The sequence below is a fragment of the Saccoglossus kowalevskii genome, chromosome 19, assembly GCF_978046115.1.
Source record: "Saccoglossus kowalevskii chromosome 19, keSacKowa6.1, whole genome shotgun sequence".
NCBI lineage: Eukaryota > Metazoa > Hemichordata > Enteropneusta > Harrimaniidae > Saccoglossus > Saccoglossus kowalevskii.
The window spans coordinates 11030498-11057609 of NC_140659.1; the positions used below are offsets into that span (position 1 = coordinate 11030498).

At 34.3% G+C, this 27112-nt stretch overlaps 1 protein-coding gene across 1 annotated transcript in view; it reads right to left on the bottom strand.

Moving 5' to 3' along the window:
- Window positions 1-27112, bottom strand: part of LOC102807550 (protocadherin Fat 4-like) — a 44930-nt gene that overhangs the window by 14130 nt on the left and 3688 nt on the right. Inside the window, exons 5-25 of the mRNA XM_085493682.1 lie at window positions 26570-26752; window positions 25052-25304; window positions 24240-24527; window positions 23353-23734; window positions 19107-19336; window positions 18616-18725; window positions 18241-18348; window positions 16977-17154; window positions 16256-16350; window positions 15078-15224; window positions 14754-14850; window positions 12223-12522; window positions 11046-11215; window positions 7775-7973; window positions 6897-7117; window positions 6027-6233; window positions 4806-4913; window positions 3257-3374; window positions 2323-2606; window positions 1774-1914; window positions 260-372 (exon numbers count right to left, since the gene is read on the bottom strand). Of these exons, the coding sequence (XP_085349808.1) occupies window positions 260-372; window positions 1774-1914; window positions 2323-2606; window positions 3257-3374; window positions 4806-4913; window positions 6027-6233; window positions 6897-7117; window positions 7775-7973; window positions 11046-11215; window positions 12223-12522; window positions 14754-14850; window positions 15078-15224; window positions 16256-16350; window positions 16977-17154; window positions 18241-18348; window positions 18616-18725; window positions 19107-19336; window positions 23353-23734; window positions 24240-24527; window positions 25052-25304; window positions 26570-26752 (3932 nt within the window). The remainder of the gene's footprint in view (window positions 1-259; window positions 373-1773; window positions 1915-2322; window positions 2607-3256; window positions 3375-4805; window positions 4914-6026; window positions 6234-6896; window positions 7118-7774; window positions 7974-11045; window positions 11216-12222; window positions 12523-14753; window positions 14851-15077; window positions 15225-16255; window positions 16351-16976; window positions 17155-18240; window positions 18349-18615; window positions 18726-19106; window positions 19337-23352; window positions 23735-24239; window positions 24528-25051; window positions 25305-26569; window positions 26753-27112) is intronic.

Sequence of the window (27112 nt, forward strand, 5' to 3'; positions counted from 1 at the left end):
ATATGTTGATAGAATTCCATAGTAAGTCACGTTTGAGACTTTTTAGAACGTTTTCGTGATGCCCTTCTGATTTGGCAAATCTGTTATTTGCTCTATTTAAAGAGCACATAATGGAAAAAATATGACTAATATTGACCACAAAAATGCAGACAAATCTTTGACCATAGACACGTCTCTTTCATGCACATGAATGTGCATGTGCTATACCAGATCAAACAGTATAAGATTTATAAAATGGTGTGAGTAAAATATAATATACCTATAATAGTCATCACAGAAGATTGGTTGGTTACTTTCATCAGTTACATATACTTTGGCTGTAGTGACATTCATTTCTCTTGGAGATCCTTCATCATATGCCACTACACTGAACTGTTAATATAATTTAGAAACGTTTTTAGATCAATGCATGTAAATATCAACATAAAAGCTAGTAAGGAAAACAGACAGGTGGACTGATGGACCATAACTCTAACTATAATATTATTCACAGTTTTCCAGAATTTTGTGAAGGATGATTAACTAGGTTTGTGGAATTATCATAAAACTGACTTAAAATGATATTAAATAGAACACAGTTACTTGTAAAACTGAACAAAATAAACAAAAACAATTTTGTATTCATACATAATACTGGCACAACATATACAGTTATTTCACAGACTGTATACAAAATTTGTTTCCAATGACAGTGGTGTGAGTGTCATTAATAAACAGGAAATCATTTAGTGTCTTGTATGTCACACAAGTGCAGCACATTTTGGAATTAGAATTGACATAGACATAGACAAGTACAAGGTCAAGTAATGTAAGAGAGTATTCACTAATACAAAATGACCATTAGTTGGCCATTTTATATAGATAATTATGTGCATCAAGGTCCCATCAGTTGAAATATGCTCATATATTGCGATCAAGATGAAGTCCCGGATTATGGCACGGATACTTGATTTTGCTGCATTTTCAACTTTAAAATGGGGTGTCATTTGGCCATTTGGTATTCTATCATGAAATGCATGCATGCAACAGTTTCATGATGATAATTTACAAGTTTGAATGTGAACAGTCAAGACATATGTCAGAAATATGGCCCTGCTACTGCATTTGTTAATACAAAATTACTAGCAGTCAGCCATTTTGAATCAAATCTGTAAAACAAGCAGCCTGTCAGCTGAGATAGATCCGCTGTTAGCAATGCACATTTCAATTAGAGAACAGAAAATATCATTGGAAAATGAACAATATGTATGTATCAAAGCAATCAGACTTTTCAACACAAAATTTGAAAATATCACTTTTTACCGAAAATGACAAAAATATTCATCAAAATTAGATAATTGAAGATATCATCACAAAATGAACAAATCTGAGAGAGGTCTACCCAAGGTACATTATACACCAAGTATCAAAGCATTCCGGCTTGTAGTTTTCAAGAAGAAGTCGAAAAAGTAAAAAGTTGACACGGACGACGATGATAGCTCCGCTCGACAAAGTCAACAGCAGAGCTAAAAAATTAAGTGCATCATTGAGAACTCAATGTATGGAATTTTTAGCAATCAAATGACGATGGTCAATCCATCATTTTCATAATGGAACAAATCCATTTGCTTAATATGTATGATATGATGTGTGTGGGAAATCTGAATGAAACCCGCCCAGGCATGGCTTTGATACAATGTGGACAAACAGACTGATAGCAAGTGGATGCACAGAGGTGAACTTATAAGTCAACATTTGTGGATTCAGAAATCAATTAAATATTTCAGTACTTACCAAGTAATTTCCGTCCTTGTCTTCTAAAGGAGCAGCTAGCGTTACAACTCCAGTGGTAACATCGATGCTAAAGTATTTCAGTGGTTCAGTGTCATCATTAAAAGCTTCCAAACCATATTGAACTTTACTGTTCAATTCACTCTGTAATAGAGACAACATGGTTATTCATAGATATAATTAAATAGGAAATTCTGATTTCATGTATGAAAGTGAATATTAATTTATCGTACAGAGGTTTGGGCAGAATGTAATTATGTTAAATCTTGGGTTCATATCATGCAAACTGAGTTGAATCTTATCAATACATTCATATGACAAACAGATATACCGGTACACATGTTACATACTAGTAGACAAACATACATTTTTTAAACTTAGTAAAGCACATTTTTTTCCACTACAAATTGTTATTTTATATATAAAATTGAATACATTGTAAATTTAAACATAGTTTTCCCACTGGGTACAAGTATTGAACAAATTTTTCAAATATATTAGAAAAAAAAAAAAAACTTTGTGAATGGTAACAAAAATTGACAATGGCATTACCTGATCTGCATCTGTTGCCATGGCAGTGAATATCACCGTGCCGACAGTTGATGTAAAAGAGATACTCTCTGTATATGGCAAATTCTCAAACTGAGGCGTGTTATCGTTTATATCATCTACTGTGATAGTGACACTTATCTCATCGTTGTAGTCTGAATTCCACACGGCATATGAGTTGGTTGCTGATATGGTCAGTGTGTATACGGTATTTTCTTCAGCATCTAAGCTTGTAATACCATAGATCTGACCAGTCATCTCATCTACTCGGAACTTATCAATGTCTCCTGTATAAAGGAAATAACGCATGCACACACTTAATATAGTATAATGAAAACAATGTACCTGGTATAAATAGTATTTAAAGCGGGAGGGTAGTCCGAATTGAGTCTGAAGTGATAACAACACATGCTAATAATGCAATGGCTCATGGGCAGACGCATGTTTGTAAATAATGACACGCTATGGCCATCTGACGCATGCACAGGTGACGACTCCCCCAATGAAAATTAATTTATGTTAATGAGCCAGCCAATAGTCTTCAGCTGAAACAAGACAATGATAGATACCATATTTAGAGACACACCTAAACAAAATATTACATTTATTATATGCTGAATCATTAAAATATGACTTCTTTTTTATGTTTTTTCTTTCATTTTAAAAATATTTTGGAAGACCCAGAAAGTTGTGAGCAGCTCCATTTGAAGCTCACATTGACCAGAATAAGTCCTTTATTAGTTTGTCCTAATAGAGTACAATATTTAGATGACGGTATGGTCTAACAACTGTTTGTACTTGGCATACGGTATTTCATATATCATTTCTACTGACTTGGCAAATCACACTAAAAATAAAATAAAGACAACACATTCTACTAAATGCTGTTTATTGAAAATATTAGATATCTTTTAAAAATGCCATAAGTCAAACTTACCACTCTGAATTTGATATACTACTTGAGAGTTATTACCACTGTCTATATCAACAGCGTGCACTTTACCAATGTAAACTGAGGCTTCAATGTTTTCATCCACGTAAAACTCTGTCGTAGTCTTTGGAGTAAAAATACAGAAATAAGCTTTCACACATACATGTATTGAAGAATGAAGTTAGGCACTGGCTGCCTGTATATATGGGAATTGTTGGGTAACAATGTAGATATACAAATTTATTTCATATATATCATTGCAGTTCAGGGTGATAATTTGCTTTATCAGATTGATCCACGCAAAAAGACACTTTGACATTATGGCTGGCTATCTAGCTAATGTATCCTAAGGTATTGGTGGTTTTACAAAATATTTATTGAATTATTATTAATAATTGTAATAATTTGAATAATTATAGTAGTTTCAGATTTTGGCTAAAACATGTGTGATATAAAAGGTGCATGTATGCGAGATGTTGTTTCAACTTCTTTCAACCTCAACTTCTCAACACACATAAACTTGTGGTGATTTAAGAATTGCGAATATGACCACAGTTTGAATTGACTAAAAAATTAGTAATTATGTTACCAATGCATAACTGTAAATACGTATAGAGAAGACTCCAAAAATAATATTTTTTAATCGCAATAGGTTAAACGAACAAGAATCAGCATTCATGCACAGTGCAAAGTTAATATGCAAATGAGCCATGATGCTCTACGATGTCTTGAATATATCCACTCACAAACTAAACATACACCTTTCCTTTAGTTTCTAGTTTTCAGAAGTTGCAAAAAAGATACAATTATTATCAGATTTATTAAACTTGACAATGTGTGTTTATCAAACTCGCCAAGGGCTCAGAATAAATGAAAATTATTATACACTCGTTTAATTAATCTGAAAATGTAAGAGTCAGTCATGAGATATCTCCTGTGTGAATGTCTGTGCTAACCAACCCATCAATTAGGTGTTAAATATTATCATGTAAACTTGATGAAATCATGCACATGTGTGTGGATCTGTGTTTTCTGTTATTGTCATTTATGTAAACAATTGGATCACTAATTTAACATATATATATATATATATATATATATATATATACACACTGTAGAATACTTTATTTTCGCTTAGAACTTATTTTCGCCATTTTCGCTAAAGGGATGATTCTGTGAAAATAAAATCCAGTGAATATACTTGTTTTCCTATATTTCACATTAAACTCATCAAAAATCAGTGAAAATAAATTCTATACAAAATGCCCAAAAAGCCTTTTCAGCGAAAATTAATTTTCAGTATGTATTTTGCAATAGCATTACCAAAAAATGGCAGTGGTGTTTTCAGTCTCAGACTGTCATCATAAGGGTCAGTGTTATTATGAATGAGCCAATCATAATTTCCCATAACCATATAAGAAATAGTCTCAAATTACTGTTATCATAAATGGGCCAACAATAATTTCTCACTACCATATAAGGGACAGTTTTCAAGAATAAAATTAATCATAATCAATAAGTTCATGGGCATATATGCAAAGTCAGACAAACTTACATTTTGTAGGAACATTGGCTCATTATCATTGACATCAGTAATGTACACATCAATTGTGGCATAACCCGTCCTGGCAGGTGTACCACCATCTTCAGCATACACAGTCATCTGGAATAATCAAAGAATATTTAGAAGATGAACATTATAGCAAAAAAAAAATACAACAAAGTATACATCAAATGGGACATATTTTGTACACGGCACGGCAACTATGATGTTTGAAAAGCATATGACTGCAATAATGAGAATATTCAAATTTAATTAATTAGGCAAATTACAGATAATACACATATACATCCCTGAGAACTAAACAACAAGTCAAGTTACATGTATCATATTTATCAACAAGTAGCCTATCGACTGAGATAGTTTGGCAGTTAGCAATATCATCACAAAATGAACAAATCTGGGAGAGGTATATCTGAGGTACCTATATGTAAAATATCAATGCAATCAGACTGGCGATTTTTAGCAAGAAGTCAAAAATATTCCTTTTTATCAAAAATGACAAAAATATTCATCAAAATTAGAGAATTGAAGATACAACGTATCATGAAATGAACAAATCTGAGAGAGGTCTACCTGTAGTACTTATATGCATAATATGAAAGCAATCAGACTTGTGGTTTAAACAAGAAAGCGAAAATATCACTTATTACCAAAAAATGGCAAAAATATTCACCAAAATTAAAGAATTAAAGATACCATCACGAAATGAACAAATCTGAGAAAGTGAAGTGAAGTAAAGTCAGGTGTTTCAAAAAAAGACAAGCATGTGGCACGTACCCACCATTTAGCATCCTGAGTCATAATCAACACAAATATTAGAAATATGAGAAATAGGATCAATGGATAAACTTTATAGCAGGGTTACATGTATGTACTAAAACATAAGCATCCTCAGTTTAATAAAGCATATTCTATTCTTGTCTATTTCAATTTATTCTATTTTACAATTCTACTATACATTGTATTATATTCTACCATTGCAGTATAAACATACAATACCACGTGTTTTACTACAAATAACTAGACCAGGGTACTAGTAACTCACGATGGGCAAGAAAAAACATTAGAACAAACACAATCTGCATTCCACAATGTATTAGTTTTACTGTCAGTTATTGTAACCACAAGAAAAAGACAATTTAAGTGAAATTCAACATATGTATATAGTTTGCCAATCTATGATGATACAGACAAGGTAAGAAAATTGAGTACCTGATAATATCGTTCCCCTGCTTCATCAAAGTCAAATGTGTCTGCAGTGAATATTTCACCTGATGTCTCGTTAATAGTAAATTTATCTAGCCCATTCCTAGTGTAACCACCGACAGCGAGAATTCCATACCGTACTATCACACCTTCTGGTCCTTCATCCATATCCGTAGCATTTATACAAATCACAGAGGTGTTAACAGAGGTATTCTATAAATAATGAATGGTAAGAATGCTCAACATAAGTATTAGGTCATGCCTGGCTAATATTATAACTTTCTTGCAGCAATTTTTTATTTTTCAATATTTCTCGAAATTAACCATAATTTTGGAACCACCAGACAAAATGTGGGTCAATTTACAGTTTTTACTCTATTCGACCCTGTGAACTACATTTGACCTCAGGAATTTGGCTGTTTTTGTTCCAAACTTCTGAAGGAAAGTGAAGAATATAAACAGAAATATTTTGCGAATTTGTGATGAGAAGATGGAACTGGTGGTAAAAAGGTTACGACTTATAATTTTGCAGTTTCGGTTAATGCATCACATGCCTACAACCAAGCCTGACTAAATTTGTTTAACTCCCGAAATGCAAAAAAACCTTCTGTCTCTTTCCACACACACACAAAAAAAAATTATATTTCTTGAACAACTTTGAGCACGACTGTAGGCGATGGGAAATTATGTCATTTGGATCGAAATTAACAAAAAAAGTTAATATACAGAAAGATAATTATATATTATTTTTTTTTTAAAAATGTACATTCTACAAAAATACAACATCCAAATAGTTTTAAAACCATTACTTTATAAACTAACAGTATTACTAGTCTGAACTAAACCTTTAAAATAATGTATGCACAAGTCTCTAACCTCATAGAGTTCTACTTCATCAGATTCCACTACTGGGGTATATTGGTTTGCATCTTTAAACAAGATGGTGACAGTCACATTTGCTGTGTCCTCTAATGGATCTAAAGCCCCATCTTCAGCAATGACTTCAAAAGTCACATCGTCTTCTTGGTCAAATAGGTCATACAGATCGCCCTCGCCTTTGTATACCACACCACTGAACTCATTAACAACAAAATATTCTAGAGAGATGAAAAATAAGCCATGCATGGCACAGTCCCTGTTAGTTATCAAATTAAGATATATAGTTTTGTTTGTAGTAATATAGTTGGAAGATAAACATGTCAGAGATATGGATCCAGAAGTTGATGCTTGATTATAGATTTTTTAACATTAAAATGACTGTCATCTTGTACCTGACTGTCAAATTAGTGCTTGTCCATATTGAGAGATATTACTCTGAAACAGCATTAATTAAAACAAAATGACCACCGATCAAACGAATACATATTTATATCTATGACATGATGTGTAATGAATATATAAAATTTGAGCACAATCAGTCAAAGAAAGAACTACATTCATTAAAACAAAATGGCCACCAGTCAGCCATTTTGAATCCAATCTGAAAAACAAAATGAAGTGCATCAGGGAACAACAATGTCTAATGTATGTACTAAGTTGACATATACAGCTTGTTGAATCTTTCAATTTTGTTTTTTTGGGGTTTATATACATAGTTTGGTCTTGTATTACTTGATTTGACCAAAAAACTGTTTGTTTTAAATCTGTAAATTATCTTGTGGTATTTCTAATATATGCTCAAGAGCAATGTAGTGGAGGCGCATTCTCCAATTTAATTTTGATATAGCACAATTTTTATATGGAAAGGTACAAACCTTTAAGCGGGTCGTCAGGATCAGCAAAATAGTAAAATACATCCCCATATCCCAACAATGGGTAATCTGGATCGGTAGCATTCAGTTGTACAATAAAAGTACCCAAAGGATCGGTACTATATACCTCACCAGTATATACATCTTCAGTGAATTCAGGAGGGTTGTTAGTATAACTTGGATCAACAACATAAATAAGAACCTGAGAAGGAGACAAGTAATATTTAATAATTGTCACAGTGTCTGATTTTAAGAATCCAGTGTTGTATTGAAACAGGTATGTATATTTATGGGTACAGGTTTACAAGATCCATTTATTAACCATTTGTATATAGTCATTACGTATATGATTAATTTGGTCTGAAAAAAATCCCCAACTGATTCCTGAAAACAAATATTTTTACAATTTTTTGTAAAACTTTTGTTTTTCTGTCAAATTTTCTAGTTCCAAATTTGTAACAGCGAGTTGGAGAATTTTTCCATCTCGCTGTTACTGCATAATACATACTACATGTAACAATGGTTATTGTATTGATACTACAGTTCTGTTTAAATGACTTTTTCATTTCTGAGGCTGTGGTTTTAGAAACTGAACTACTTTGGGATGGAATTTATTTTTCGCTGAAGGAATGTCTTAGTGAAGATAAAATCCAGTGAAAATACTTTTTTTCCTATTTTTTTTATATTCAACTCATCAAAAATCAGTGAAAATAAATTCCATTATATATTATGTATATTGATAATATATGATTTGATATTAATGATAAACATATAGAAATGCAGCCTTATTTTAAATGGGCGACAACTATAGATGAGTGTAAATGAACCAAGTTTGAATGAAATTTGAAAACACATGATTAAGACCTTATTGGCAGAAATGCGCGAGTTTGGATGAAATTGTGAGATAAACCAGGAGTGTTTGTGGACTAAAACATCGACCGACTAAAAACCAATATGACTAAAACAAACATGGAGGTGAATCTATAATGTTTGAATATTATTATTATTATACAGCTGTTTACATGACTGTGCATATCCAACTGCCTAGGTGTTGTTTGCATGTACACATATACAGTTGTCTAGGTGATGTTTACATGTACACATACAGTTGTCTATATGTTGTTTGCATGTACACATACAGTTGTCTAGATGCTGTTTGCATGTACACATACAGTTGTCTAGATGCTGTTTGCATGTACACATACAGTTGTCTAGGTGATGTTTTCATGTACACATACAGTTGTCTAGGTGATGTTTGCATGTACACATACAGTTGTCTAGGTGATGTTTACATGTACACATACAGTTGTCTAGATGCTGTTTGCATGTACACATACAGTTGTCTAGATGCTGTTTACATGTGCACATATAGTTGTCTAGGTGATGTTTGCATGTACACATACAGTTGTCTAGGTGATGTTTACATGTACACATACAGTTGTCTAGGTGATGTTTACATGTACACATACAGTTGTCTAGGTGATGTTTGCATGTACACATACAGTTGTCTAGATGCTGTTTGCATGTACACATACAGTTGTCTAGATGCTGTTTGCATGTACACATACAGTTGTCTAGATGCTGTTTGCATGTACACATACAGTTGTCTAGATGCTGTTTGCATGTACACATACAGTTGTCTAGGTGATGTTTTCATGTACACATACAGTTGTCTAGGTGATGTTTGCATGTACACATACAGTTGTCTAGGTGATGTTTACATGTACACATACAGTTGTCTAGATGCTGTTTGCATGTACACATACAGTTGTCTAGATGCTGTTTACATGTGCACATATAGTTGTCTAGGTGATGTTTGCATGTACACATACAGTTGTCTAGGTGATGTTTACATGTACACATACAGTTGTCTAGGTGATGTTTACATGTACACATACAGTTGTCTAGGTGATGTTTGCATGTACACATACAGTTGTCTAGATGCTGTTTGCATGTACACATACAGTTGTCTAGATGCTGTTTGCATGTACACATACAGTTGTCTAGGTGATGTTTACATGTACACATACAGTTGTCTAGATGCGGTTTACATGTACACATACAGTTGTCTAGATGCTGTTTGCATGTACACATACAGTTGTCTAGGTGATGTTTACATGTACACATACAGTTGTCTATATGTTGTTTGCATGTACACATACAGTTGTCTAGATGCTGTTTGCATGTACACATACAGTTGTCTAGATGCTGTTTTCATGTACACATACAGTTGTCTAGGTGATGTTTACATGTACACATACAGTTGTCTAGGTGATGTTTACATGTACACATACAGTTGTCTAGGTGATGTTTGCATAATGTACACATACAGTTGTCTAGATGCTGTTTGCATGTACACATACAGTTGTCTAGATGCTGTTTGCATGTACACATACAGTTGTCTAGGTGATGTTTGCATGTACACATACAGTTGTCTAGGTGATGTTTACATGTACACATACAGTTGTCTAGATGCTGTTTGCATGTACACATACAGTTGTCTAGGTGATGTTTACATGTACACATACAGTTGTCTAGGTGATGTTTACATGTACACATACAGTTGTCTAGGTGATGTTTGCATGTACACATACAGTTGTCTAGATGCTGTTTACATGTACACATACAGTTGTCTAGGTGATGTTTGCATGTACACACAGTTGTCTAGATGCTGTTTGCATGTACACATACAGTTGTCTAGATGTTGTTTGCATGTATACATACAGTTGTCTAGGTGATGTTTGCATGTACACATACAGTTGTCTAGGTGATGTTTGCATGTACACATACAGTTGTCTAGGTGATGTTTACATGTACACATACAGTTGTCTAGATGTTGTTTGCATGTACACATACAGTTGTCTAGGTGATGTTTACATGTACACATACAGTTGTCTAGATGCTGTTTGCATGTACACATACAGTTGTCTAGGTGATGTTTGCATGTACACATACAGTTGTCTAGGTGATGTTTACATGTACACATACAGTTGTCTAGATGCTGTTTGCATGTACACATACAGTTGTCTAGGTGATGTTTACATGTGCATAGCATAAACATTTTAAATTTCAACTCATGTGTGTTCATTTGGTACGTACCACAAAAATAAAGATAATTTTAGCTCAGTAGTACATCGATCAAAAATTAAAAAAATGCAGTATCGCAGTATGGATTAATTAATACATACCCAAAAAGTTGAAAAAGCAATTTAAGGTGCACATCTTTTATACATACTAGAAAACGACATATTTACACAATGTCAGATTCACATACCTCTGCTGTATCAAACATATCATCTACTGATTCATCAGTTGCTTTGACACTTAATGTATACTGTCCAACCTCTGACTCGTCTAGTGGATCTTTTAAAGTGATGTCACCAGTAGTTGCATTGATGACAAATACATCCTCCGTTACTACCACTGGTGTGTCATTTTTAGATTCTAATGAGTAATTATTTGCATAAAAACACAATATCATAATTAATTCTTATAATCACAAAATTAACATTTGTCACAAAATAAGCCTGCATCACTTTTTACATTTTAATTCAAAAAAATATAATCAAGACTTGCAGGCAATTAGAGATTATGTGTGTTTAATTAAAATTTTTTTTAGAAATTTCAATTTTGTTTTATATACATAAATGTTGCACCACAATGTTAGCCACATCAATTATGTAATTGACTGTATTAATAGAATTATCAACAAAACTATTGGGAAGCTACTGAAAACTACTTTGATATTACAAAGGATTATTAAAAATATACTTACTTTGCAGACAATATATTTACTAGGATTTATTATTATAAAATTAGAAACTTAATTGGAAAATTATTTTTATTACAGCACATAGTGATCATAAAATGGTGAATATGGTTAAAATAAAGTATGAAGTAAATTTGTTTAAAATTGTCTGATTTTTCTCTGACATTGTAAACAGTGTCTACCGTAAAATCTGTATTAGAAGCCGCATCCCTAATAAAAGTTGCACCCATTCTTTTTGAATAATTGAGAACCAAAAAATCATCATTTCTCATTTGTGTAGATGCTCTAATAGAAGCCGCATTCCCTTGGTTGCATTGTACCATTTTAATAGAAGCCGCAGCTTCTAATACAGATTTTACAGTAATTATTTTATTTAAGTGTCCATTTAATTTTTATTGAGTTATATTAATTTGGCAGCAAACATCAATTTTGCAACTCATGGCTGAAATTTTTTTTTTCTGCCAAAATTTCAGCTAAATTTTTCTTGTGCCTATAGTTTGATCAAATTGTTGCTAAAAATGTTTGGGAGTGAGTTTATTTTATTCCAAATTACCCTGTAATAGATTTATACTACATGTATATAGAAGTGAATAAATTACTTTTACTGAATATAAATGTATTTCCTCCTCTTGTATCTTTTGACTGCAATAGCAAAACAATTACAAGTTGACATGTAACTCACTTAAATAGTTCTGCTCGGTGATTTCATATACTGTGTGCTCAGACTCCTCACCACCATAGGTAGCGGTAACTGTTATTACTACATCATCAACGCTGTGCACGTAACTGATTGTCTCGCGATAGATGTCCTGCTCAAATAAGAGTTTTTCCTCATCAGGAATAGGATCAGTGACAACGATCGTCACACTTGTCATGTTAGACAAGCTTGGATCATCTTCATTGTAAGCTTCAACATTCAATACGTAAGTGCGTCCAGAATGACCAGTTAGCTCAATTACGTTTTTCACTACACCAGAATATTCTGTGAAATAAGAGAAATAAAATTGGTTGAAATTGCTGAAACCATTTCCCGGGTATAGCAAACACAGGACACTGAAAGTAAAAATGACAGCGTCCTCAATGGTGAAGTTTTATTTTGCTTTTGCTTGTATGAATGTGGTACACCAATGTCAGTGCTCTCAATGTAAATTTTTATGTTTGTTTTAGGTGTACAGTATGAAAGCTTGTCCATCATAACCATTTTCACTATACCGGGGAATTCTCGACAAAATATGAATATACAATTTTATAGTTATTCTTTTTTTGTTGTTTCAGAAGCATATTTCATAAAAATATCGTATTTTTTTCAAAAGCCTCAATTTTTTGGAATGGTTTGTAACCAAGACAAAATTAGTTATATTAATTTTTAGTCTTTGGTTCCAAAAAATGCTGGAACATGCATTTACTGAGACTTAAATATATAATAACACATAATAATACAATGAGTGTACCAAAGATAGCGCCCCCAGTGGCAGTTTTTACTTTGCTTTTGTTTAGCATGCTTATTTTTTCAAAAGCCTCAATTTTTTGGGATGGTTTGTAGCCAAGCCAAAATTAGTTATATTAATTTTTGGTCGTTGGTTCAAAAAAATGTTGGAACATGCATTTACTGAGACTTAAATATATAGAATAAAATAATAATACATTGAGTGTATCAAAGATAGCGCCCCCAGTGGCAGTTTTTACTTTACTTTTGTTTAGCATACATATGCTTAACTCTGACGACCAATATATTTAAAATGCAAAAGATAATATATTTTGTATCCCTGTAAACATCAGAGGCAGGCGGCAGGTAAAATAAAACACAAAATTAGTTCTTTCTTTATTTGATCTTTCTGTCCATTTTTTTTTCTAAGCTTAGGCAAAGTGCACAACTTGTTTTTTTCTACATATTTTGAAGGGGTTTTTCAAAGTATAACTCATGAAAACATCAACTTTAAAATTTTATTATGCCCAAGTTATTTAAAATTGAAAGAATTTTCAACTAAGTAAGGGACGACGTCAAAAGATCGATGTCGGTTTTGACCTCAAAAACGATTTTATTTTTTAATGAAGTCAAACAAATCTTGGAGTATTTGTAGTTCGCTTTTCTTTTATCCAATCATAGACAGAAATAACAGAAAATGAAAAAAACAAACATCTAGGACGAGAAAATGGTTTGAGTGTAAATATGTGCGTCAAATGAGGTGCATTTGTAAAGTCTTTTTACACCCACCCGACAACCAACTGGTATGCCATACTACTGTCTGATTATCAATTTGTATTTAATGGTGAATGTAGTCTGACGCCATGACCAATATTTATCAATTAAGTTTCAGTGGGGGGTGGGGGGTTTGAAAAAAACTAAAGGAATTATATTTTTTTATCCGACATCGATCTTTTGACGTCGTCGCTATGTGCTGACAATAATGTCGCGCGTTATCTAACATGAAAAAATGTTACTTTCTTTATGATGTTAAGTTAGTTTGTAATTCCAGACATTGTTTTGATAACCACGAGTTGAGCCCTGAGAGACTAGATCGGTTTCTGTAGCAACCGTGACACTATATCCAAACATTCGCTACATTGTTTCACATTGCGTTCTCACGGTACTTGTCTGTCCGCCCAAAATTCCCACCAAAGTTCTACCTCGTGTTAGTCGCGTGTCACTCCTAATATGGAATGACAGCGTTATGTTTCGTTTGTATGCGCCAATCATTAGCATTGTTTTATTTTCGGAACGTTTTGGCATGATATATTTAAGAGTATAAACACGTGTTTGGCACTTCTTCGATTAGCTGTCACCAAGACAAATGCCGCTCTAACGTTGATAATTACATTAACCAGGCAAAGCGCTGTTGTGAGAAGTCCGATTCAGGCCATCGCTGTAATTCCTCCTATGGTAGCTTCGCAACTTGATGCTCGTTATGCACACCCTCCTTTCTATGCTCTCTACGATGTCAACTCCTCATGAAGCTATTATTTAGCGATCTATATTTGATACCAAGAAGTATTTGCTGTACAACGTATTGATGTTCATGTTGAGTACAAATAAACAAGTTTGAAATATACCTCACGTCTGTTCAACTCAAGAAAACACAACGCAATCGATGTCCATTTCAATAACAATTCCGCATGTTTAGTCAGTTCGTTTTATGTGACAAAAAGAACACCCAAACGCCTAGTTTTGCGATATAAACTTATCCACCACACAATACAACTTAAATACATTACCTTCTACACGGAACAGATCTTGTCGTCCATTAGTTATTGAGTACAAAGTTAAATTATTCATTCCAAAGTCAGGGTCTTCAGTCTCCACCGTCACAATCTATAAGGTATACAAGATATAGTTTTACAATTGTACTTAAAACCAGAGCTGTGTTTAATACAACAAGACATGTCAGTTTCTGCTTGAATGCTGGTATTATTTGTCAGGCATATACCACTAGATAATGAACACAAAACTGTCACGATCCTTGATGTACAATACCTGTCAGTGATCCACATAACAAATATATAATCACAATATTAATATTAACTGTTTACTATACTCACAGATTTTCCAATAGGATCATTTTCTGATATTGTTCCTTCATATGGTGTGTCTACAAATGTTGGTGAGTTATCGTTAGCATCTAATACAGCAACATGCACCTCAACTGTAGAATTCAATCTGACATTACCCAGGGGATTGTCCTGAGCCTGCAACCAAAGAACAGCTGTTAAAACCATGTGCTGCAATCAATTCAATTCCTTGTCTGTATATCCCTATACTTTACACAGTAACGTGGCATGTGTACAAAACAAACATCCTACTCATCTCACTCTCACTCTGGCTCATAGTCATATTCAAGTGCCCGGGGTACTCAGCTCAAAATCATGTTGTTTTTACGGGTGCTGGAATAAAATTGGAATATTATGTGAAGATTTCTGTTTCTTTAATGTAAAAGTGTCAATAAATTCAACATAATTTATTTTGCAATTTCATTTTCCCCCCAAAAAATTATTTACCCACATGATGAACAAAAATTGTCATTTTGCTCTATTTTGATACCATCAGAATTTCTGTGTAAACATTTCTGAGTAAACAGTAAAAATCAAGAGATTCATTATTATTTAGAATGTTTTGATTGTTTGCAAACTCTTGATGCAAAGAAATTTCTGCCATGATGTTTTCTGTGCAATTTGACATGCAGCAATGCCCTCTGACCCGACAGTTCAAGTCAATTTGAATGCTGTACGTGCCATACATGTACATAATTTTTGAATATTGACAATGGCTCTCTTTTCAACGAAATGCAGAAGGTTGATATTTAAAAATAATCTGTTGCACTGATTTCAACAGAAAATAGCGAGATTAAAAAAAAAACGTTTTGCCCACAATTTTTTAGAGGTAATAGTATTCTGAGTATTCAACACAACAAGTAAATGTTTTATACTCGTTCACATCCCATTCATCAAAGACACAATGGACACTGTAAATATTCAGAAAAAGAAAACAATGTTCAATGACTGGGATTCATGACAGTTTAATTTGAGGTGTTTCTGAAGTTGTGAGCGCTAAATTAAACGTATCCCGAATACAGAAGTCTCCAAAAGTGGGAAGAGGGCACTAAGTCATGACGATTATGGTAATAGTCACATACAGTATTCATGAAAGTATTCCTTCAGTCAGCATGTGCATGTACAAGAAATGGTCACACTGATCTGTCCACTGTTAAAAAATTACTAACCATAACTGTCAAGCTATATTCAGGATAGTTTTCTCTGTCCAATTCACCATTCACTGATAACACCCCAGTTGTAGCATTCATAGAAAAGTGGCCATCTGAAATGAAAAAAGAGAGCAGAGACCAAGACAAATTACCATCATTGTTATCATATATATATATATATATATATATATATATATATATATATATATATATAGTTGCTACATCTGTTTGTCAGATGATTACAAAGTTGGTAATAAACTTAGTAAGTACTGTAAAATACTTTATTTTAGCTGTAATTAATTTTTGATGAAAAGACTTTTTGAGTGTTTTGTATGGATTTTATTTTCACTGAATCATTCCTTCAGTGAAAATAACGAAAATTAATTCCAAGCAAAAATAAAATATTTTACAGTAACTAAGTCAGCTGGACTAAACAATTTTATTCTTAGTGGAAGCTCAATTAGGATAAAATCCTTGTTCACCTCATTTGCAACACACTGACTAAAAGTACATAGGCATGATTTCGAAAATTAGAATAACATTGTATAGCGCCCTCATATGCGCATGAAGAAAACTCCTGCTTACATTTCAACACAGAAATAGCCATCAATGCCAATAAACCTTGTAGACTGTACTGTAACACCAACAACGCCCTCAGTGTCCAATGTTTAAAAATTCAAACACAAAATGTTTGTTACATATAAGGAACGAAAAAAAAAAAGAAGTGAATTTGACAAACCATCATCCCCATCAATAATACTGTACTCTATGTTCGCATTTTCTGCCAGGTCAATATCCGTAGCAACAACATCCCCAATTGTTAAACCGAATACAGCATCTTCAGAAACACCAAAAGAGTAATCAGATGAGTTGAAGTGAGGAGCATTGTCATTTTCATCTTCAATCACTATGGTAACCTATTGGAAATATCAAATAAATTAATTATGTACAAAGTTCCTGGATTCATGGTGAAAGATTGGCTAAGACTTTTTTATTGCAGATGAAAAATTGAATGAATGTTAAGCTGGTCCTTTGTGCTTTGAGGGAGAAAAAACAACACTATGATAGCTAAGTCAAGTACTATTAAAAGCACAGTGTAAGAAATGAAAACATAGAAGCGCCATGCTTACAGTGGTACATGTCTGTGGGTTAGGAACCATACGAGCTATAGCTATGACTATTAAAAGCACAGTGTAAGAAATGAAAACATAGAAGCGCCATGCTTACAGTGGTACATGTCTGTGGGTTAGGAACCATACGAGCTATAGCTATGACTATTAAAAGCACAGTGTAAGAAATGAAAACATAGAAGCACCATGCTTAAAGTGGTACATGTCTGTGGGTTAGGAACCATACGAGCTATAGCTATGACTATTAAAAGCACAGTGTAAGAAATGAAAACATAGAAGCACCATGCTTACAGTGGTACATGTCTGTGGGTTAGGAACCATACGAGCTATAGCTATGACTATTAAAAGCACAGTGTAAGAAATGAAAACATAGAAGCACCATGCTTACAGTGGTACATGTCTGTGGGTTAGGAACCATACAAGCTATAGCTATGACTATTAAAAGCACAATGTAAGAAATGAAAACATAGAAGCACCATGCTTACAGTGGTACATGTCTGTGGGTTAGGAACCATACGAGCTATAGCTATGACTATTAAAAGCACAATGTAAGAAATGAAAACATAGAAGCACCATGCTTACAGTGGTACATGTCTGTGGGTTAGGAACCATACGAGCTATAGCTATGACTATTAAAAGCACAATGTAAGAAATGAAAACATAGAAGCACCATGCTTACAGTGGTACATGTCTGTGGGTTAGGAACCATACGAGCTATAGCTATGACTATTAAAAGCACAATGTAAGAAATGAAAACATAAAAGCACCATACTTACAGTGGTACATGTCTGTGGGTTAGGAAGCATACGAGCTATAGCTATGACTATTAAAAGCACTATGTGAGAAATGAAAACATAGAAGCACCATACTTACAGTGGTACATGTCTGTGGGTTAGGAACCATACGAGCTATAGCTATGACAGTGATGTCATAGATATCTCTATCTTCCCTGTCAAGTGGCTCCTTAGTTGTGATCACACCCTGTTGATTAATATAAAAAAGTATGTATAAAACATTGCCCTTAGGTGAATTTACCATATTTTTTTTACTCACAATGAAAAATAATTAACACGAAAATAATGTTCTTTCAGTCTTGGCTGAAACATGCACAGCCACAAAAGCACATTCCAAATCATCAGTTAGTTTTATTTTTTGAGTGTCAGATATACTAATAAAGCTACCCATGATCTGAAATATATTTCATCATAATTAATGCATCGAAAAATTACAGTTACTATGCATACTTACAGAGATATGATTGATTTGAAATTTGTCGTGTTCTTCCACCATATCGTACGTAACGTTTATCTTGTTATCATCCAGTATCATCGCGGCATATACAGTTGTCACATATGAATCTAAAAATACAACAACAAAAATTAAATTCTAAAAGACAAAAGTTAAGTGAAATAAAATTTAAAACCAAATCAAGCCTTAATTAAATTTTTATATTATCATGAACATTCTTTAACCACCCGGAATGAGTTCAATACCCATGCATAACCCTAATTCTAAAATTCCAGCCTTTAATGTAATTGTTTATGCCCCTCCAGATAACTATACATGTCCTGAAGTGGGTCTTATGAAATTAAAAGTGCAAGGGCAGCACAAGAAGGGCAGGGTTAGGATTAGAGTTATGGATAGAGGCGGCCCTAAGAAAATCTTGTCTACCCCTCCAAATAGCACGTCTGTCAGGCTACATTATATACATTTTGTAGTGCACTATATACTACACTAACCTCCTGGAAGGTTTTCCATCACTGTATCCTGGTATGTAGTTTGATTGAATTCCGGAGAAGCCCAAAGTGAGTCATATATAATAATTGTCACATCAGCAGTTCCCTCTAGTGGCGGAGATCCAAGATCAGTAGCAACTGCTTGAATGGTCATGCGGTATAAAGTTGTATTTCCATTCTCATCATCTTCCACAAAAATCTCATCCACGACACCGTCAGCCAACATCTGGTCACTGCAAAGTACATGCAATAATATTTAACAGTTAGTTCTCACTTTTACATGCTGGCAATGAACAGACAATACTATATTTTTGAAAATGCAATATAGTCGAGAATATGCATCATAATGAACTGAAAATGACATTCTTGTAGCTCATATCAGAGTATTTGTTCAATGAAACAATGGCATTTATTACGGTAATACCCATGTGCACTGGTTGTATATATTAAGACTTTTAATCTAGCAGATACTGTTGTGTGCAAACAGAGCATTTTTAGTTTATGATAAATCATAACCTGATTTGGTTTACAGTAAGGAGTCAAAAAGGTCACATACTTGTACATTCTGGAGGTACATAATTATTAACTATCATTGTAAATTGGCAGATTTCATTTCCAATATTAAAATGCAACCAGTTGTCATTTAAGATCAAACAAATTTGAAACAACAAAGATTTAGGTAGGAATTGGAAATTAAAACTGTTATAGGGCAGTAATACCGAATTCTGCCGTAAATTCACCATCTGAAAAAATCGCCCTGGGCGGTTTCACGGCTGGTGGGCCCTTATTTGGGGTTCAAATAATTATCATCAAGTATTTTTAGGGGTCTTATATTTTCATTGAAAAATCCACCTACACCGATTTTCAACACCGGCAGTTAGACCATCCAAAACGAAAGAAGCAGAAGCAGGAGCAGAAGCTAATCTAAAATTGTATACATTTTTTCTAGCTCGATTAAAAAGTAGATCGCTCATCTTTCTCCAAAAAAAAAACACATTAACGAACCTTGTGAGCCAAATACAATTATTTTTGTTTCATTTTATTAGTAATGAAAGTATATTCTAAAAGAAGTTTCAAATAAAAACGAACACAACTGCATTGCTTAGTACAAATAGCAAATTATCACGGTAGCGCAATCCGGTCTTCCTGCTTTTTACAATTGTTGAGAATTACCTAGTAATGATTATAGTAACGTACACAAAATAAATTCGTTGAATTGTTATGAAATGCAAATAAATTTCAACTTATTTCATCGATTCCGATCGCATTTTCAACACTCGATGCTGTAGAAATGAATATTTGCCATGTTTTGACCTGCAATGGTGTTTTTTGACCTGACAGGTTAAATCAATAATTAACCAATAAAAACGATTGATGATGCCAATGTGTTTGAATTACCATAGCTCATTTAAATATGTTAATGTTATTGAACGCAGCACAGAAGAGATTTTCCGATGTTGTTGTCCGATCTTTTGGCTTGGATTTTGATGGGAAAGTGGCATGATTTGTTTTTAAATAAAAAAAATTAGTTGTTTTCAAAAGATAAACTGAGCATTTGTTCACAGTGATAACAACTCATTGTCGAAATCAAACTAACCCATTCACGCTAGTCGCAATAAACATCAATACTCTTGAATAGGCGTAAATGACTATGGCAAAACTTTTAGGCAACAGAAAAGATTAAAATAACACCTTAAAAAACTGCCAAAAATCGCCCTGGGCGGTTTCTTGGTCCCATTTTTTTTTCTAAAAACCCAAACTGTCGTTTAACGGCCCTGGGCGAATTTAAGGCAGAATCCGGTAGTTCTTAAAAAGTGCCAGGATTTATGACCTTAAGGTTTCATTCATAGTAACAGAATGGATGTCCTAGCTTTAGGGGGCCATGCACACTACCAGGATGTGCTATCTTTATGGGTCATGCATAGTACTAGGATGTGTAACCTTTCAGGTTCATGCATAGTACCAGGATGTGTGACCTTTATGGGCCATGCACACTACCAGGATGTGCTATCTTTATGGGTCATGCATAGTACCAGGATGTGTGACCTTTAGGGGCCATGCATAGTACCAGGAAGTGTGACCTTTAAAGGTCATCCATAGTACCAGGATGTGTGACCTTTCAGGGTCATGAATAGTACCAGGATGTGTGACCTTTCATTGTCATGCATAGTACCAGCAATGGTGACCTTTCAGACCGGGTCGTGCATAATACCAGGATGTGTGACCTTTCAGGGTCATGCATAATACCAGGATGTGTGACCTTTCAGGGTCATGCATAATACCAGGATGTGTGACCTTTCAGGGTCATGCATTGTACCAATATATGTGACCTTTCAGGGTCATGCATAATACCAGGATGTGTTAGCTTAAGAGCCAATCTTCCATGCAGAGTTCTTTTTCTACGAATATATCTCTGCCATCACGCAATTATATGCTTTTCACTGATTGGTCTATTCATACTACTTTCAAATACACCCACCAAAATATTGCCATACAGGTGTATGAAAGCATTCGCGTTGTTGTAAATTCTGCTGTTTTCAAAATGAGAAGCTCATTTATTACATTTTACCGAGTGGCAGTAGGACGAGTTAGCCGTCAATAGCACAAAGTACTTTCATTTGCTTATATTTCTTTGCCTAGCAATCAATAGGACGGTCTGCTTGAAGAACTGGGTAACACCTTAGTACCCGTGTTATTCTGCAATTAAATTATTTCATTGTAAATTATAACTATTTCACTTTTTTCTTTGCATTTATGAAAAGATCATATTTTTAAACTTGTTTACAGTAAGAAGAAATTAATGCTCTCTAATAAAAAAACATGGGGCGTTTCACCACAAAATGGCAGTGTGTGGTGGCAGAGATATTTTTGTCATAGTTATAACGAACTCTGGAAAAGAGAAGGCGTGGTCATGCATAGTACCAGGATGTGTGACCTTTAGGGGTCATGCATAATACCAGGATGTGTGGCCTTTAGGGGTCATGCATAATACCAGGATGTGTGGCCTTTAGGGGTCATGCATGATACCAGGATGTGTGGCCTTTAGAGGTCATGCATAATACCAGGATGTGTGGCCTTTAGGGGTCATGTATAATACCAGGATGTGTGGCCTTTAGGGGACATGCATAATACCAGGATGTGTGGCCTTTAGGGAACATGCATAATACCAGGCTGTGTGGCCTTTAGGGGTCATGCATAATACCAGGATGTGTGGCCTTTAGGGGTCATGCATAATACCAGGATGTGTGGCCTTTAGGGGTCATGCATAATACCAGGATGTGTGGCCTTTAGGGGACATGCATAATACCAGGATGTGTGGCCTTTAGGGGACATGCATAATACCAGGATGTGTGGCCTTTAGGGAACATGCATAATACCAGGCTGTGTGGCCTTTAGGGGTCATGCATAATACCAGGCTGTGTGGCCTTTAGGGAACATGCATAATACCAGGCTGTGTGGCCTTTAGGGGTCATGCATAATACCAGGCTGTGTGGCCTTTAGGGAACATGCATAATACCAGGATGTGTGGCCTTTAGGGGACATGCATAATACCAGGATGTGTGGCCTTTAGGGGACATGCATAATACCAGGATGTGTGGCCTTTAGGGGTCATGCATAATACCAGGCTGTGTGGCCTTTAGGGAACATGCATAATACCAGGCTGTGTGGCCTTTAGGGGTCATGCATAATACCAGGCTGTGTGGCCTTTAGGGAACATGCATAATACCAGGCTGTGTGGCCTTTAGGGGTCATGCATAATACCAGGCTGTGTGGCCTTTAAGGGTCATGCATATAAATACCAGGATGTGTGGCCTTTAGGGGACATGCATAATACCAGGATGTGTGGCCTTTAGGGGTCATGCATAATACCAGGATGTGTGGCCTTTAGGGGTCATGCATAATACCAGGATGTGTGGCCTTTAGGGGACATGCATAATACCAGGATGTGTGGCCTTTAGGGGACATGCATAATACCAGGATGTGTGGCCTTTAGGAGACATGCATAATACCAGGATGTGTGGCCTTCAGGGGACATGCATAATACCAGGATGTGTGGCCTTAGGGGACATGCATAATACCAGGATGTGTGGCCTTTAGGGGTCATGCATAATACCAGGATGTGTGGCCTTTAGGGGACATGCATAATACCAGGATGTGTGGCCTTTAGGGGACATGCATAATACCCGGATGTGTGGCCTTCAGGGGACATGCACAATTAAGCCTTATTTCATAATTTTCATACACACACCTGTTTATAGTCTGGTTGACTTGAATTAGCCCAGTGACTTCATCAATCTTGAAGTATTCACTACCTGCACCAGAAAGTGAATACCGGATCTCAGCATTGATGCCTTCATCATCATCGCTGGCTGTCACGATAAGCACTATCATACCCTCTCTACTTCCATCCCATACAGCTGTGGTGTAAGCATCTTTGTAGAACTTAGGATTGTTGTCATTGACATCATCAATGTCAATCCTTACTGGAACTGAAGCACTCAGGTTTCCACCGTCTATGGCAATGACGCTAAAATTGTACTGTGATATGTCTTCTCTATCTAAGCCAGCACCTAAAGTGTCTACGTATATATCTCCAGTAGTTGCATTGATGTTGAACGGGACATCATCATCTGATTTTAAGAATATTGTAAAAAAAAACATTAGTTTGAATTGTCTTATATATTAACCTTTTCATCACCAGTTCCCATTTTTCATCACAAACTCACAAGATACATGTAGTCCTATTTATAGTCTGCACTTTCCTTCAGAAGTTTGGGACAAAAATAGCCAAATGTTTTGAGTAAAAACTGAAAATTAACTAAAATTTTGCATGTTGGCTCCAAAATTAGGCTTCATTTCTAGAAATATTGAAAAATATAAGAAAAAAATGCAGAAAAAATTTGGCCAAAACATTCTGGTGGTGAAAAGGGTAAATTTATGCCATTAATCCTGAAAAAACAAAATGGTAAATAATCTTAAATATTATATTATATTTTATTATTTTGAAACAAAAAAAATAATATTTCCATGACGAGTGCAAACATTAAGTGAAATAAATTATGATTTTATGGATATAGAATTCTTTGAAAGCATTGCTATATAATATTTTGAAAAGGATCATTAAAGTTTGCATACCTGGGCTAATAATGTATGTCAGTTCACCATAGTCTTCTATAGTATTGTAGTCTTCTGCATCAACAGTCATCACGTAATCGCCATCATCAGCATCTTCAGAAACATTGCCTCGATAAAAAGGTCTAGTGAAGTAAGGTGGTACATTGTAATAATCACCAATTTCAATAGTAACAATTGTATAATCCTCCAAGTTCTGGTCTCTTCCAGAGTTGTACGCTAAGACAGTTATATTGTAGGTGTATCTACCAGTGATGTTTCCCAACAAACTGTCAGCCACAGTGATGTTACCTAAAACAGAGATTGTTTTTTTTAATGTAAATCTGTTTACTAGGCTCAAAAATTAAACATCAGTCGAGAACTACATGAACTTGTGCACTCTCATCAAAGAAACATGGAAGGGAATCTAACAAATAATATCAATAAAGTTGGCAAAAAAATATTAAAAATTAAACCAAATAATCAAATACTGTAAAATACTTTATTTTAAGTGGGAATTACCGTAATTTAATTTTCGTTGAAAAGACTTTTTGGATGTTTTATATAGAATTTATTGCTGATTTTTGATGAGTTGAATGTAAAGTATAACACAAAATGTATATTCACTGGATTTTTATTTTCACTGAACCATCCCTTCATCAAAGATATATTCCAGGCAAAATTAAAGTATTTCACAGTATACAATTTTTTGTAGGAAAATAGCAAAAACATTTTAAACTGAATATTTTTGTGTTGGCGGAGACTATGATATATTGCATTCAGGATGACATGGTGTTACAGAAGACTTCTCAAGGTAATAAATATCTGTACTGTACCTGTTTCACGATCTATGTCAAATTTCCCATAATCACCATCAACAAAGTAATAATGAATGCCATTATTCCTATCTGTTGCATCTGCATCATGAGCTGTCACTGTTCCAACTGGGTAACCTATTGGCTCCACCTCGCTGACTTCAAAAATCTCTGTCTCGTCAAATATTGGTGCGTTATCGTTATTGTCAATCAGGGTTATGTTCAGTGGTACTGATGAAATAACAGCAAAATCAGCAGCGTTGCTGGCTTCTACCTGAGGAAGAAATATTGTATTGAAATTTAAAATGAGTTATGCCAGGAAAGCTGATAGTATTTAAACCAAAACAAAGGAACACTATTTCCATGCTATCAGCATATGTTTATATACACTTACTCTGTAACAGTATTTAGTGTTTAGTTTATAAAATATTGTCTTGAATATATTTCTTATCATGTCAACAGACACAAGGGTTTGTATCGATCCAAAAAATGAAAACAGAGTATGTGACATGTTCTGTCATATTTCATACTGTGAAAGTATACATATTCTAAATGCAGGAGTCTCTCCTTGCTGAGGAAATCAGTCTAATCCAAAAAACATTTCCAATTCAGTCAATGGTCTGAATACAAGTTATGGACCGTTTAATGGGATATACATGTATCAAATCATTGTAATTGTGTGACTTTGAATAAAAAAAACAAATTGATATTCTCAGTGTGGGAGAACGATTCACAGCATGGGGGAAAACAGTAGTGATAATTAAAAAAAAATCTTTGTCTGCATTTGTTTATTGGTTCTGAAATGTTTAGGGATTGCAATATTGTTCTGAGAATGTTAACACCATCTCCATGCACTAAAGAGTGCAACTTTGGAAGAACAGTGATTAATATTTAAAAGTGCTTTTCTGGTTGATGGTGAAATAGTGCATTAACTTTTAATAACTATTATTGTAGGAATTAGTCACAATACATGGTCATCATATAGCATAAAATATGGTTTCTGTCACTGTACTAATGAATAACACTTAAAATAGCACCCTCTATAGTTCAAACATATAAATAAACAATATTTTGTTTTCTAACATTTCCTATCTAATAATACAATATGGACATTTTATATTAAATTGTAAGAGTTTGTCAACCTTTTTATATTTGCTGAGTAAATTACAATTCAGAAGTTGAGCATGGGAGAACGTTTAGCATTTTGGACAATCTCACATCAGTTTATTAGCCTAAGGATGAAATAACCCATTTTTAGAAAGATATTATCAATGGTGAGAGGTGAGAAAATATGATTAAAACAATACTTTTGTTCCAAGTGACAACTCCTGAAAGTCACTTTCTCTCTCTCATAAGAACATCATGGCAATAAAATGTCATATCAGTGGTACTAACATTCCACCAAAATCACATTTCATTAAATTCCCAGACATCACAAGTTATCTTCTAAAATAGATATCAGTTTATCACAATTTAGGTGTCAGATAAAATAGAAAGATTAAAAAAATTGATCAAACGTTCCCCGAAATGAAGACTTACTGTAAATTGATACATTTCTACATCTTCTCGATCTAGATCTCCATCACCTGAAACTGTCACTCTCGCAAAGCCAGAATCAGGTTCAAAGGTCACATTGAATAGATCACTGTCAGCGCCATTAAGACGTAAATTGATCTCAGCATTCGTACCAACGTCCTCATCAGTTACTATCATCTCCGGCAGCTGTAAACAAAATTTAAAACCAGAAAAATACTTATTTATTTGAATAGCCTATATCTTCAGATAATCAGGTTCTATATCACAATACTTAAAAAAAGAAAAGAAAAAAGGGCTGATAGTATTTATATAAACCATCAAGAAAGTGTCAATCTAATGTTTTCAAATTATTCATGTATATAAAATGACAGATTTGATTTGATTCTATGGCAAAGCCAATATTTTGCTTTGAAACTGTTATAGTTTCAGCAGCGACGTTAATAAACCACAGTCGTGGTATAATTGTGATGATTTTGAACATGAATTTTTAACTCAATAGTCATCTTACTAAAAGTGACAATAGAATAGTTGCAGTTATTTTATCAT